This window comes from Sinohyriopsis cumingii, chromosome 19, assembly GCF_028554795.1.
Source record: "Sinohyriopsis cumingii isolate HCF-2022 chromosome 19, ASM2855479v2, whole genome shotgun sequence".
Taxonomy (NCBI): Eukaryota; Metazoa; Mollusca; class Bivalvia; order Unionida; family Unionidae; genus Sinohyriopsis; species Sinohyriopsis cumingii.
The window spans coordinates 68,699,423-68,714,195 of NC_142979.1; the positions used below are offsets into that span (position 1 = coordinate 68,699,423).

The 14,773-nt window shown below is 34.4% G+C and overlaps 1 protein-coding gene across 4 annotated transcripts in view; it reads right to left on the minus strand.

Moving 5' to 3' along the window:
* The window catches only part of LOC149775899 (NAD-dependent protein lipoamidase sirtuin-4, mitochondrial-like), a 21,840-nt gene continuing 7,067 nt past the window's right edge, over positions 1-14,773 (minus strand). For 2 of the 4 annotated variants that reach the window (XM_089943833.1, XM_089943831.1), the window contains 3 exons: positions 7,084-7,977; positions 2,659-2,802; positions 1-1,582 (listed from right to left, as the gene is read on the minus strand). In XM_089943833.1, coding sequence (XP_089799959.1) covers positions 1,421-1,582; positions 2,659-2,802; positions 7,084-7,845 — 1,068 coding nt within the window. In that variant the 5' untranslated portion in view covers positions 7,846-7,977 and the 3' untranslated portion in view covers positions 1-1,420. Of the gene's footprint in view, positions 1,583-2,658; positions 2,803-7,083; positions 11,148-14,287; positions 14,408-14,773 lie in introns of those variants that run through there. The other 2 variants (XM_089943832.1, XM_089943834.1) reach the window with 2 other exon arrangements.

Below are 14,773 nucleotides of genomic sequence, written 5' to 3' on the forward strand. Positions count from 1 at the left end.
CACATATCCATATATTTTAATTTTTTTTGACAGAAACAGATTAAAGTTTACAAGAAATTTGAAAACAAAATTGGATTCATTCAGATTGGGATGTGATTTTTGGCTCAAATAATAATGGCTAAGTAATTTCAAAATTACACAGTATGTTCATATATCAGAAAATGTTTATTTGTTACATGATTCCTGGTTAACTGTCATAAGCATGAGTTCTAACTAGTGCTTTTATAAGAAAACGTATTTCCATTTATAAAGAGCGTAATAGTTTTTATTGTGCAAATATAGCTGAAACATTATATTCTTTGGATATAATTTTCAAATCCAATAGATTAATAATTATTGGTAACATTAGGACAGTAGAAAATCTGTTTTAAATTGTCAACAAATTAAATTTCAGTGTACCCAAGTGTATATTTTCAGGCATTAGACTGTAGAATGTGGTAAAAATATTTTGCATTATTTTAGCATTTTCTTTGAGCTTCTTTTCTCAGATTTATTCCATGTGGACTGATAGGAAATTCTATTATCTGATTAAGCTTTCAGCAGAAGAAAATAAGAATGCTGTACCCTCGATCAAAGCATCAGTGATAAATTCAACCAAAATATTAACAAACTGATGATATCACATTGCTACCATCCCCACAGGTAACATGATGATGATGTCTTGCTTCCCCCTGATGTGGCCAGGACAAAACTACATTGTTCACAAATGTAATTGATAGATTTTGATTTTATTATCTGTATGTTATTTTAATCATTACTCAAGCTGCATATTCCAATGAAAATGTGTTCAACATGATCATTAATTCTTGCATCTATGCAATGCATATACTTTAATTTACAATATAAATTATATAAGTAAAAAAGCTATGGCACTGAACATGTTTGTTTGGAGTGTGAAATCCATCTCGAGGAAGAAGCCTAGGATAGCTTCAAATTATGAGATTTTTCATCACTCTCTGAAGTACTGTGAATGTACCACTTTTTGTAGGGTACCCATTTTTATGCATTTCATTGTTGCTACTGCCACAAATGTAAAGATCCAATGAATAGTAATTCTGCTCTGAAAAAAATACAACTACTTCTCAGACCTGAGAAATGAAGCACTGATGAAAATATTATTATTAGTGAAGCCATATAAACAAAATAATATAGTAAGAATACAGTATGGAAAGACTATCACAGACACTTAGTATATACTTGCTTGTAAGTTGGGTCCGACTACCAACAACAAAGATCCTGATCAGCCATTGCAAAATGTGCTGGCAGATCAGTATCTATGTTATATTTTGTACTGATCACTCCAAACAAACTGCATAGGCATATATCTGGTGATGATCTGAGTCTATGCAGTTTCCACCCAACTTACAGCATGATAGTCTCTATTATATTCCTGGAATATACAAATCTCCTCCTGTTCTTGCTATCCAAATGAAGACAACTTAATTCTTGGTAATATGTCTCCACATTTGGTATCAATTTTGAGGTCAACTATTTTATCAGCACGAGTAGGTCCAATATTTACAATAGCTAATGGAATTTTCATTTCTTTTGCAGCATGAGCAATTCTGTATCCTGAGAAAACCTGCAATGAAGAAAACTTGTTGGCATTAAAGTTGCAATGAAAATGTATTATTTATTCATTTTATTTGAGGCTTTGTATATTTTGTATTTGTTGAGATTGTTCTTGGGCAATTAAATTCTTTTTTAACTATAGCAATAAAAATAGTCAATAATGTGGTTGCTATGTTTATTTTGGTACGATGTAGCAATAATACTGGACCAGGTCCTACTATCATTACATACTGCTAGAACAAGGTCTACCTATCATCGTTCCAATCATACAAAATGAAATGGTCTTTACTTAACAATTAAACTGGTATGAACCAATAACAATGCTAACAATATACTGAAAATATTGCAAAACATTTACAAAATTATTCAGTTATATCTGTTTGAATTTGCACATGTTATACAGTTCTGATTAGCTAGATGAGAGACATCATACCATTATGCCATCAAGCTTACCACTGTCTGTAATAATAAAAATCAAAATACCTTTTCAAGTGCGAGTAATGTTTACCATCTCATGGATATCAGCATGTGTTTGATTATGACTGTCATTTGGTGATATGTTAATGCATACTACGGTGCTTGATCAGTGGAGACATATGTGATAAACATTTCAACTTTAATATCTGAAAAATGTCTGTTTTTTCATCATAAAATAAAATATCTTGCAGGTGTTGAATTAGAATTAATGGTTTATTCATTCCCCCCCCATGAAAGATGACTGCAATCTCATTTTGGCTTTATCCATCTGTCTGTCCAACCATCTATCAATCCAAATGGCTAAATCTGGCATTTTAGGTAATTTTCTCATCCACTATTTGAGGCCAATACAATTTTATGTACGTATGTTTCTTGGTGTGTCATACTGTCAAAAGGTGGTCAGCATGACCCTTTTAATGTTCCATTCACTTGAATTCTGTTTTAACTTTGGTTAAATTTAGCATAAAGGGAATGAAGGCTTAAAGCATGTATGTACACTCAATACATTAATAACTCTTAAATGTGTCCAATAGAGGGAATCAAACTCAGGACTAAAGTGGACCAATATGAAAACATTGCTACTACATTTTTCAGGTCCTGAACACTTACTTGGAGGGATGACCCAGCAATCAACATTGCATCACATTCATGTAGTCTACTATACACAAAATCTACAACATCTCTTGCCACATTGTCTCCAAAGAAGACAATCTCTGGCTTAAGCACTCCACCACAATTTGGACAGCAGGGTACCTGTGAAAATATATTGATAAAGCATAGAGTATAGGCTGCCAGTTCATTATATATACATGTACTACATTCCATATGCCTTTACCATGTTCAACATAATACTCCCATATGCCTCAATTAGTTCAAATTTCCCAACTTATACAAGCCTTGTGGGATAAAAGCACCTGCTAAAATGTGCCTAGAACTTAACTGATTTACTTGAAAGTTACCACTATGCATGTCTAATGTCTCACTAACCTTAATTTACTGAATACATCATTCTCAAAATGAAATTAACATGAGTTTTATTCAATAAAACCATATTGGGAGAGGCAATGTACCTCTAAAGTGAAGAACTCCCAACACAGATAAAGGGAACTAATCCTTTTAATGCATATATATATATATATATATATATATATATATATATATATATATATATATTTATATTTATATATACACACATATCAATATGCACATATTTTGAGCTTCAAAATTAACCTAAATAAACACAATTTTGAAAGCGCAAGGTTCGTTGTTGTTGTTGTAGGGTTTAACGCCATTTTTCAGCACATGATAGGCTATACATGGTGGCCAGTATTAATGGTGGAGGAAGAACCCAGGAAAACTGCAGAAAGAACCACCGACCCACGAGAAGCTCTACTGGCAAGCTTTCTCACATACCCACATTAGCCGAATCCGAGACTCGAACCCACGCAGACAGAGGTGAGATGGCAGTGATCCGTAACGGAGAGCACTTTAGGCCACCCGCAGAGTTCATGTGTGTGTTTTAGATTTTTAACATAGCTTTAACAATTTTGCAGCCATATCACTAAGATGTCTGCAGTGTGGCAGTTTATAGTGATGTCTAGAACCGGGGCATCATGACGCAGACACGTAACATGATGTCCAACCCAGTCACATTATCCTGACAGCAAATTGACTAGTCTTAACACTGACCTTGTAATGCTGGGTGCCTAGTGAGGCAGCCATTAGTACCATGTTGATAAGTCTTGGGTATGAATGGGCCGAGGCTCAAACCCGCAACCTCCCACATCCAAGGTGGATGCTCTAACCACTAGGCCACTGGAGCAGTCGCAGAGTGCTTGTATCATGTCTAATACAGTATACAAAGGTGTAACACAGGAAAACTCCACTACAAATGATATATGTACAAGGTAATAGAATTGCTACAAATGAATGTAAATATAATTATGCATTTTCACCCATAATACTGGCAAAATGCCATTTGTGTCATATAGCCATGTTTCAATCACTAGATACAACTGCTGTGGCACCCTGCTTTAACAAACATATTTAATGTGGATTGGATATTTCACAAAATACTGTTTAAAACTTTGAGACATTTGGAAATTAAATGTTACTTATCATTTATAGGGAAATATTGTTGGATCCATCACGTCAATCAATGTGTAAACATTTCTTACTTCACATGTATTCATTGTACTACACTCATACCATTAATATAAGCAAATTAAGTTCAAAAGAAACCAATGTATTTGGAAACAAAAGGCTCTTGTCAATAATGATTAACCACCTGGAAAATCTACCACCCGCAAGCAGTGTTTAATATCTACCACCCACAAGCAGTGTTTAATGTCTACCACCCACAAGCAGTGTTTAATGTCTACCACCCACAAGCAGTGTTTAATATCTACCACCCGCAAGCAGTGTTTAATATCTACCACCCACAAGCAGTGTTTAATATCTACCACCCACAAGCCGTGTTTAATATCTACCACCAACAAGCAGTGTTTAATATCTACCACCCACAAGCAGTGTTTAATGTCTACCACCCACAAGCAGTGTTTAATATCTACCACCCACAGTGTTTAATATCTACCACCCACAAGCAGTGTTTAATGTCTACCACCCACAAGCAGTGTTTAATATCTACCACCGACAAGCAGTGTTTAATATCTACCACCCACAAGCAGTGTTTAATATCTATCACCCACAAGCAATGTTTAATATCTACCACCCACATGCAGTATTTAATATCTACCACCCACAAGCAGTGTTTAATATCTACACAAGCAGTGTTTAATATCTACCACCCACAAGCAGTGTTTAATATCTACTGTTTACATGATTAGGTACATGAGACTGATACATACTTGCTTTTTGGAAAATAATTAAAAAGTGGACAAAAATAAGTGTGAACTTCTTGTATTATTCTCAACAGCTGGCTTGTCAAAGATTGTTTAGATACGTGTCACCAAGTTCATGATGAAAACTGGATGACATACCAGCAGAAGCAAACATGTGCAGACAACACTCCACACAAAAGAGCTACAAGTGAATTCATTGATATTGGAATATTTCAGTGATGGACTCAATTTTACTGGCTGGATACTTAAAGCTGCATGATCAATTGATTTGAAAGTGGAAAAGTAGATAAAGAAAAATGTTATAAAATAATGAAGCACAATTAAAATTAAGTTAACACATTTATGTTCATGGCTGTTTCATTTTTTAGTTAGGGGTCTCTCTCTCTCTGTCTCTCTCACAAAAATATTTCCTTTCTAATTACACCAGTGCTAAAACATTCAATAGCCCGATGCCTGGGGCCCTCTCTAATTTCATATCAGGCCCGTCCTGTATTCCAAGAGAGGCACTCATCAAGCTTGTCAAAAAATATGTTCAAATTTGCCAGAGAAAACTTCGATCACACTGATGAAATGCAGGAATGTATTTTCAACATGTTGACATGCTTTCTGTCATACAGCGTAATCTGATTAAAATCAGGTCACCACTGTCCTATGTGAAGTGGAGATCTCGTTTTAATCAAACTGTTAAATGGTGTGTCATGCTAAAAAAAAATTTCTAATACTCCCAAACCCCCCCTGACCAGGTTTCACTCAGAGAACCCAGCAAAGAAGTTTGATCACCAAATCCATCCATTCTCTAGTGAGTGTAGTGACGAACACTAATGATACCTGAATTACCATCATTGAACCCTGTTGAATTTATATTTGAATTGTAGCAATTGCAACACTGTGTAATAAATAATATTAAAAAAGGTAAAATTTGGGCACATGGAAATTGGAGTCTTGGCTTGTGGAATTTAAGACAGAGCTTTGTCTTTTGTTTAAAGTCACAAACCCTTCACCCGTGTCAAAAAAAATTCTTTTAACACTATATGTTTATTTGTAAACATGCATGTCTATCTTTTTTTATAACTCTATCTGCCTTCTAATCCTTCCTTTTTGTCTCGTCTATGTACATGTCTACATGCATTATTTTAAAAATGGCGTTAAACCCTACAACAACAACAACAACATGCATTATTTAGATATAGCTCTTTTTGGTACGTTTAATTACTGATACATGTATATAGTTTTAAGGTGTAAACAGAAGTTCTCTGTTTGTAAAATAAATAAACAATTTCCTTGAAAAATCTTTTACTTACTATACTTTATACACTCTAGCTGTAATAGTTTTGGGCAAGATAAAATCCACCAAGGGCAAGTTCAATTGTACACAATTTATAAAAATGTTGCTGTAAGCGTGAATGGAATATCAAGTTTGGGAGAGAACAGTACTTGTATATATCAGTCATGTATTTTATGATTTTGTTAAATAGTGCAATAAAATTATGTCTTTGTAATGTAATAATAATAACAATGATGATGATGATGATGATGACAATGATGATGATAATGAAATTTGGTGTCTGGTTAAAAGTCTGAAAAGTGAACCTGCAAACAGAATTCACTAGTGTACAAAAGTCAGTTTGGTCCTTTCCCATGGATGTGCACTTGTGGCAGATTTGACTCTACGACATTCAGTTGGAAAGACTTGCATAGGGTCAAACAGTGAATAAAATATCAAGGCCAATATTTCATGCATTGTTTTTTTTTTTACATGATCATTGTTGCATGCATTTTTAACTAAGATCCTGGATTTAACACAATATTTTACTTCCAGAATCAAGCTTTCTCCAAATTAAAAAAGCTCCAATATTTTTTGCTTTATATTTTATATTAAATCTGCTGACAAGCAGTTTACAATTTTAATTCACCCAATAGAATTCCAACCTTGTCCCAGGCTGCAAGACAATGGATTTTACCAGCCCTTAGATTTCACAAATGTTAATGTCTCCTAGGTCTAAATTTCTCTCTCAAACCTGCCACATTGCTCCATCTAACTGGGTAAAGTCATATCCTGTACCAGGACATGGAAAATCTTTGTGGGGATAAACTCCAACCTATCCCCTACCACTCACATTCTCTGCATCCTGATACATGACTAGGAGAAAACAAACTCTGGAGACTGTTTTACCTTAAAGCCCTGTATTTGTTCTTCGCTAAGCTGTACATCGCCATCTGGAGCAATCTCTTCTGACCTCTGTTGCCAACTTGGATTTTGTTCCTGTATCATTTCCTGAAGCTCAGTTCTTTTCATTGAAAATTTACAGTCTAAACACACAACCCGATGAGCACTGCCATGAAGCTCTGTAACCTTTTGACTACCAGCCTTGTAATGAAGAGCATCCACATTTTGTGTCACTAGCCAGTGAATCTTTTTAAAATACTCCCACTGACTAAACGTTTTGTGAGTATCATTTGGTTCAAAGGAGGAAAATCTTGGCCAACCAACAGAATTCCTTGCCCAGTATCTTTGTCGAAGAGCTGCACTTTTGAGAAAATCCTGATACTGAACTGGTCGATTTTTACTATTTGCATACAAGCCAACTCCCTCAGAACGATAATCTGGGATGCCACTTTCTGTAGAGATACCAGCTCCAGTTAGGACAAACAGTCGCTTACTCCTAGCCACAAAGGTTTCAAGAAGTTTTACATCTGAGTCAGTCACTGTACGGTGTGAGGGTACAAAACAAGGAATTGACTTTTGCAAGGAGCTCACTGTAAACTTTTGTAGTGATTCTGATGTGCAATAATATCTTAATTGTTTTGGTAGCAAGGCATACAAGCCTCTCACATAATTTCTATTATTAAGTGTTAAGCTTAAAGGCTTACAATAAGGCAAAATCTGATGAGGGAAAGTAAAGGTGTGAATGCACTGTATGGCAAAATTCATCATTTTTTAAATCTGCACTTTATGCTTACAAAGATGTTCCAAAAATTATTTACAAATATCATCTCTCTTCAATATTTCATTGGACTGATCTCCTTACTACCAGTCACTTCTTTCTGCAACAGACCATGGACATGCCTGCAACACAAAATATACATGTACATTTTTTTTTCTTCTTCAAATGACATGTAACATATAGTATTATGAATTGAATCAGTACAGTCACAGCATTTAATCAGCAGGTAATAAGGCAAATATCTGAAGTGGTTAAAAAAAAGATGTGAAATTGGTGTCAATCAAAGTCAGAAGGTCTGTACCATATGCATCTCAGAATTGGTTACTGCATGATTATTACTTGCTCTTGACTCTATGATCCTTTAAAGCAGCAGATGGAGAAATAAATAACACTTGATGCAAGGTACATATACAATTTGTCTCTCACAAAAATATTTAATAGAATTAAGAATAATTAATAGTCCTGTGGCAAATGGTTCCATACAGCTCCTCTAAGATGTGTTTAAAGACTAACATGTAATAAAAAAGAAATTTATCATTGAGACCACATTTAAATTTGAATATTGCACCTCAAAAACGTTAGCTGCCAATTGTTTACCAACTAATGTACACACCTGTACATAATCATTATTTTAATTGTGAACTGAATAACTTAAATATACTGATACTTAAAAATAATTTTAAAAATTGTATTAGCCAATCAGTCTACAAGGAATCAAAATGAGAGACTGATAAACCCAATCAAAACATTCAATATTCCAGTACACCATTAGACAGGCTGGTAATTATGTTAAGCTTTCCGCATGCATGTGATTGGTACTTTTGATCCTTCCCTGGATGGCAGAACCAAATAGGCTCAGAGTGGACATGAGAGAAAGATATTTCTTAATTTTGTTTCAAAACTAAAACAAATGTCAAATTCTCTAATGGACTGGAACGATGTTACAATGATAAAAAATGGTACTAACAGCTGCCTTGCTAGGCACTCAGCATTAAGAGGTTAGTGTTAGGACTAGTCGGCCTGGTTTGATGATAATGTGACTGGGTGGGACATCATGCTACATGTCTGTGGCATGATGCCCCAGTGCTAGACATCACTATAAACTGTCACACTGCAGATATCAAAGTGACATGACTGGAAAATTGTTAAAGCTATGTTAAAAATCCATATCACACACAAACACAATCTTAAAACATTCTTAATTGACACTTTAATCACAAAGCTGTAAAATTTTGCTTGTTTTTGAACTTCACTTGTGAACTTAATTCATCACCACCTTTCACAGCTCCCCTACATTTTGCCATTTGCACTGTACACCTATCATAGTGATGCTGTGATGTCATCTTGTAAATTGTGAAAGTGCTAATGAGTAATATGATTTACCAAATATTTCATGATATTCATCTAACAGAAAAGGTTTACAATTTTAATTTCACATCTTATTTTCGAAATATGACACTCAAAATCTCAAATTAAATTTCACTTATGCACTCTTCTATCTTTTGCCCAGTGGAAATAGTCAAGCAGTGTGGTTTACAAAGTATGTACCCATACACAATCCTGCTCCTGAAATCCCTGTTCTTCCTTTGATCTTAGGTCCTAAGTGCCTTCCTAGCATGTCAAGCATTCTAGATGGGGAAGATCAAGATTTTGACATCCCTGTCGGGGATCATAACTCTTCTAAATGATGACATGGAATGCTGAACATCCAAAATATTCCAGGCTTTATCAACATAAAAGTGCATGATAACTTTGGTTGATATCCAACATTTATTAGTAAAGTTATGACACAGTATTATGAAGAATTAGAAAGATGGGAAATCAGGCTCCATAACTCCTCTAAATGATGATATGAAATGCTTGAAATCCATTTTGTACCAGGTTTCATCAACATCAAGGATCACACTACCAGGCGAAGTGGACGACTAAGTCAACTAAAAAATGTAAACTTTGCCTTCTGTTAGGAAAGCAAAAATGACATTGCCCTGTGCTTTTTTAGAGGAACACTGAATGACCATCCTTTTTTAGATGCTCCCTCACCTTAGCCAGGTTAGTTCCAGTGATATATTATAGCTCAAGGCAAAATGTAGGCTTCAAGCCATCAAATAGTTGGTGTTGATATCAACTGCACCAACAAACAAACTCTTGCACATTCACAGGCATGTCTTTTGATAGATGACTGACCATTAACCCTTTCCTGAGTAAGTGGTAACAGATATGTGCCATACATGGCAACTATCCTTTGATGGTAAAAACATACAAACTTGTTTTTCAAAACTTAAGCTTATGTGATGGCAATCTGTGTTTTAAGAACAGAACTGGTAACATGAATATTTTAACTGCCATGTGTACATTATATTCTTCACAAAAATCAGTTTGGAACCATAAGTGAACATGTCATGGAGAAATAACGGTGGACATTACTGTGTCTGGGAAGAACCACTTATACTGTCTCTTTTTGTAAACTACTGGGCAAATATATTCCGGAAAATATATAAGCAGAGTCTAAATATTGTATTATTGAAGACTGAGCTTTAAAAATGCAATTATGTAGGTCAGAAGCATATGGGGCAATGCTGTGTTGTGGAATTCGAGTGTCACTGTATGGTCAAGGTTGTATGCGAGTTCACACATTTTTGTGAAAATACAAAGAAGAAAAAACTGCAAAGCAAATACTATTTAACCAATGCCTAACATTATACAAGTACAAATACAAATATTAAAACCTTATATTTACAATCCAATCAATAGACTGTTGTAATGAAGGTATAAAGTGAGTGGTTAACATTCTAAAAATAGAAGCAATTGCAAGTTGGCTGTGTCTATTTGGTTGAAAAAAGGGTCTAGTTCATTCATATACTGTCTTTAATCCTTCAGTGTGTTGTCTATGAACAGTTACAGCAAAGAAACTAGAATGAACAGTATGATCTGAAAGATGTGTGCATTTGCTCTCATGTACATGGTACATGGGTAGCTTTAAACAAGTTCAGAAATCTTTTCAACTACCATTTCATAGCGAACAAGTAAAAAGAAAAATTCTTGATTAAGTGTAGTTGATGAAGCATTTGTACTAAATTGCAATTACAATAATGTACTCTAGTTACTCAGTTAAATTCATTACAATGTATTGCTTCTGTTGTTCTCTTCTTAAGTCATATTGCCAAAATACACTGAATATGAATATGATAGGTTTTAAACATGCACCAAATTGCAATAATATAGAAATAACTTGCAAAATTTTCTACTTGAAAATAAAGTATTCCTTAAAACCAATGTCAAACGTAAAGATGCATACTAGGAAATAGAGGGCATAATTCAAATAAGAGAATGAAAACAACAAAGACGTATGTATGTATGTATCTATGTATGTATGCATGATTTTATATATATATATATATATATATATATATATATATATATATATATATATATATATATATATATATATATATATATAGATAGTATATGTGTATAGTATGTACGCTGTATCAATGATATACCACAAGATGTATAAATTTTTCATTAAAAGTTAATGAGGCTTGCCCGAGTTTCCTTTTAATTAAAAATTTATATAACGAGTGGTATATAATTGATACAGCGTACATACTATACATATATTTTATTTATACCACATACAAGTTTTCATTTTATTTGGGAGATAAAGCTGACAGCCATAAACAGTGCACTTTAGGGAGTGAACTCTTCACAACCCCTGGCATGTATGTACACTCAAACAAGAAGTTCTGTAGTGATTCATAATTTCCTGTACATTTCATTCATATTAATTGCTATATGTTTCCTTTAGCAATATTAAATGAAATGAAAACACAAGGGTGATAGCTAACATCCAATTTTTTATTTAATATTGTGCATGAAACATTGAATTTGCAGTGTTCGTTGTCATGAACAGTAATATGGTGGCCATTTGCATCCATAGCAACACTATGATTCGAGCTAGAAACATCAAAATAATGAAGGAACATGAGGTAATTAAACAATGTAACCCTAACTACATTTCAGTGATATCGTTTCTGTCCATATTTCGTTATTCCTACTGACTATCAGTGTCACTTTCAATAATTCTCCTACGTTTCCGCTGTGTGGGCACTGTTCGAGAATTCACCTGTTGAAAGAAGTTGATCAAGTTAGGGATCTCGTTCTCATTTTGCGGGAGGTTCATAACAAACATATTTTGTACGGGGGAGGTTTGATCCATAAAATGGGTTGTTGATAATCTGATTCTGTTGAATATTACATGTTTGGGAATTTTTATATACTACAGTCTGTTTCTGTGCAGTTTGAAATTTCTTTGTTGTGGGGGTGGGGATTGACAGCATCATTACTTGGGTGGCCGGTGTTGCTCAGGTAATTGGAGTACATCTGTTGTTGTTTGTCACTAACGTTTGAATAACTGTTTATAGAATGTACATTTTTGTGGCCTGAAATCTGCATGGTATCAGTTGGGGGAAAGTTTCTGTCTCTTCTGAATTGGGTACTTTCGGCTAATAGTGTTTGTTAATTTCTTTCTTTCTGTACTATTTGCTTCTTCTTTCATTTTTTTCATGATGCATCCATGTTTGTTAATTCTTGTTTCCTAAACCATCTTGAGTTTGTCGCTGAGATTGGCATAGTTTTGGGCGCAATATAGAAAGGATCTTCATGTTGACAAAAGTCTGTTGGTCTTAGCTTAGCATGAAGATAGCAAGTGGATCTCTCTCTCTGTTGATTTTGTTTTCATACATCTTAGGATTAATATCCCTGATGTCCTTGACATTGTCTCCTGTTCTTGTTTCTGTCTGCCTTTCATTGAGTTCAAGATACTCGAAACTATTCACATCTTTCTTTAGACTGTAATGTTCAGTCACTCCCCTCAAACCAAAATGCAGAGAGTTGTTAAACCACAGTGTGTTAACAATGGCTTCAGGTGTTTCCAGCCCCAATAGTTTTTTGCTATACAAGGCATTTATTTCTTTGTTTGTGATTGGATGACTCTGATTGGGTTTATTTCCTTTTCCTTTAGATTTTAAATCTTTCTGCTTAGCCCAAAGAGCTTCCCTTGTTAATGCAAGATTTGTGTATGTTCCTCTCATGATTGTACCTGCATATTTCTTGATTTTAAGGTGGCAATCAATGGAGTTGATGATGCTTCTTAATCTGTTTGGTTCAAGCTCAGATCCATCTTTTCTCCTAACACTGAATATAAAACCAGCCAGGTGCTGATCCAATTCAGATGGGTGTATCTTGTGTAAGTTTCTGAATTCATTTTTTGACTGCAAGAATTTTGTCACTAGCCTTACATCAAAAAGTGTCTTTTTTAAAGTGTTTGCATTCTGCTTACTTTCTATAAATTTCAGTATATCATCAGGCTCACGGTGTACAAATCTGTCTTCCCTAACAAGCTCACATTTGGATGCAGAATGATCAGTTTCATTTATAAATGTTTCAGCCATGTCTCTATCAAACTCTCCAATTAACTCACAGTTTAGTAGACTAAATGTTGCTTCATCATCTTGCTCCTTATCTGATGTAATTGTTTTCTTTTTTTCCAGAGTTGCAGTGTTTGATTTGTGCCAGAGGGAGAGACTGGAAACAGCAGTGTTTACAAAGATGACAGCAGATGACACAGGATGGAGCTCAATAATATTAATTTCCTAGATTGAGTATAGTTGTTTTGTGTATAAAAATGTTAGTTTCTATAAAAATATTTTACATGAAAATCATTTTCTTGTTATTTTTTTCCTTTTTAAATGTAATATTCCAAGAAATTCATATTCATGTTTAGAGAGCATAATAGCTATAAAAGCATGATCTTTATGCGTATTCATATGCCATGGGCAAATCACAATTTGATATGGAATTGGGTCACAATTAGTACTTCCAGTTCAGTACCCATGAATGTAGTTCTAGTCTATTTTTTAGAACATTTTTTCCTCTCTCATTGTGGTGGTGATAGACGAGTTTTATTTATGCATTTTTGGTTGGGATTTAAAGGTAACTGTTTATTTTTGATAATATGAGCTCAGGGTGTTGTTGTCTGCGTGTATTTCAGAGACAGTGCACAGTGAGTAATAAGGTCTTGGTGATGATCCGGAAGTGTTCTGTTTACATGCTGCTCTGTTGCCAGTCCAGCATCTCAAAAAAGAGCAGGTCAACCTTTGACAAGAACTTCACCGTCAAGTCATCTTTGAAGGTATTTTAGATTAACATATGATTTGCACTGATTGTTACACAGTGGAAAGGTCAGTACTGAGAAACAAATGTAGAGAAGATATAGTAAAAGTAATTGTGTTCTATGTCCATATACCAATACTATTGGTATATCAAGTTGCTTTATACCAACACTTCAAATGTCATCTTATTTTTAATGTGTATATATATATATATATATATATATATATATATATATATATATATATATATATATACACATACATATTGCATGTTTTGCTTTGCTCCCACTTCTCCCTGCTCTGTCCAAAAGGAGCAGTCACTACACAGTAAAATTCAAGTCTAGCTTGACCCCTGCAACATAAAGGTACATATAAATAATAACTTCGGTAGAAATTCAACATTTCTTAGGAAAGTTATGCTGCAGACTGCAGTATGCAACACTGGAAAGATGGGAAATCTGGGGCAAAAACTCTTCTAAACGATAACAAACAACACTTGACAAAAAACTTCATTCACAGTATTTGCAATATAAAGTTAACTTATTCCAAGGAAACCGAGGTCAAGAGGATGGGAAATCAGGGGTTATAACTCCTGCATTTTACTATGGAATGCTTGGAAAAGTCTTGTCAGTATAAAGTTGCATGTCAAAAATGAGTGTGATTCAATAAAGCTCCACAAGTTATCATATGCTATGAACCCAAAGAAAAGAGAATCCGCAATCAGGGGTAATCACTCCAATAAATGATG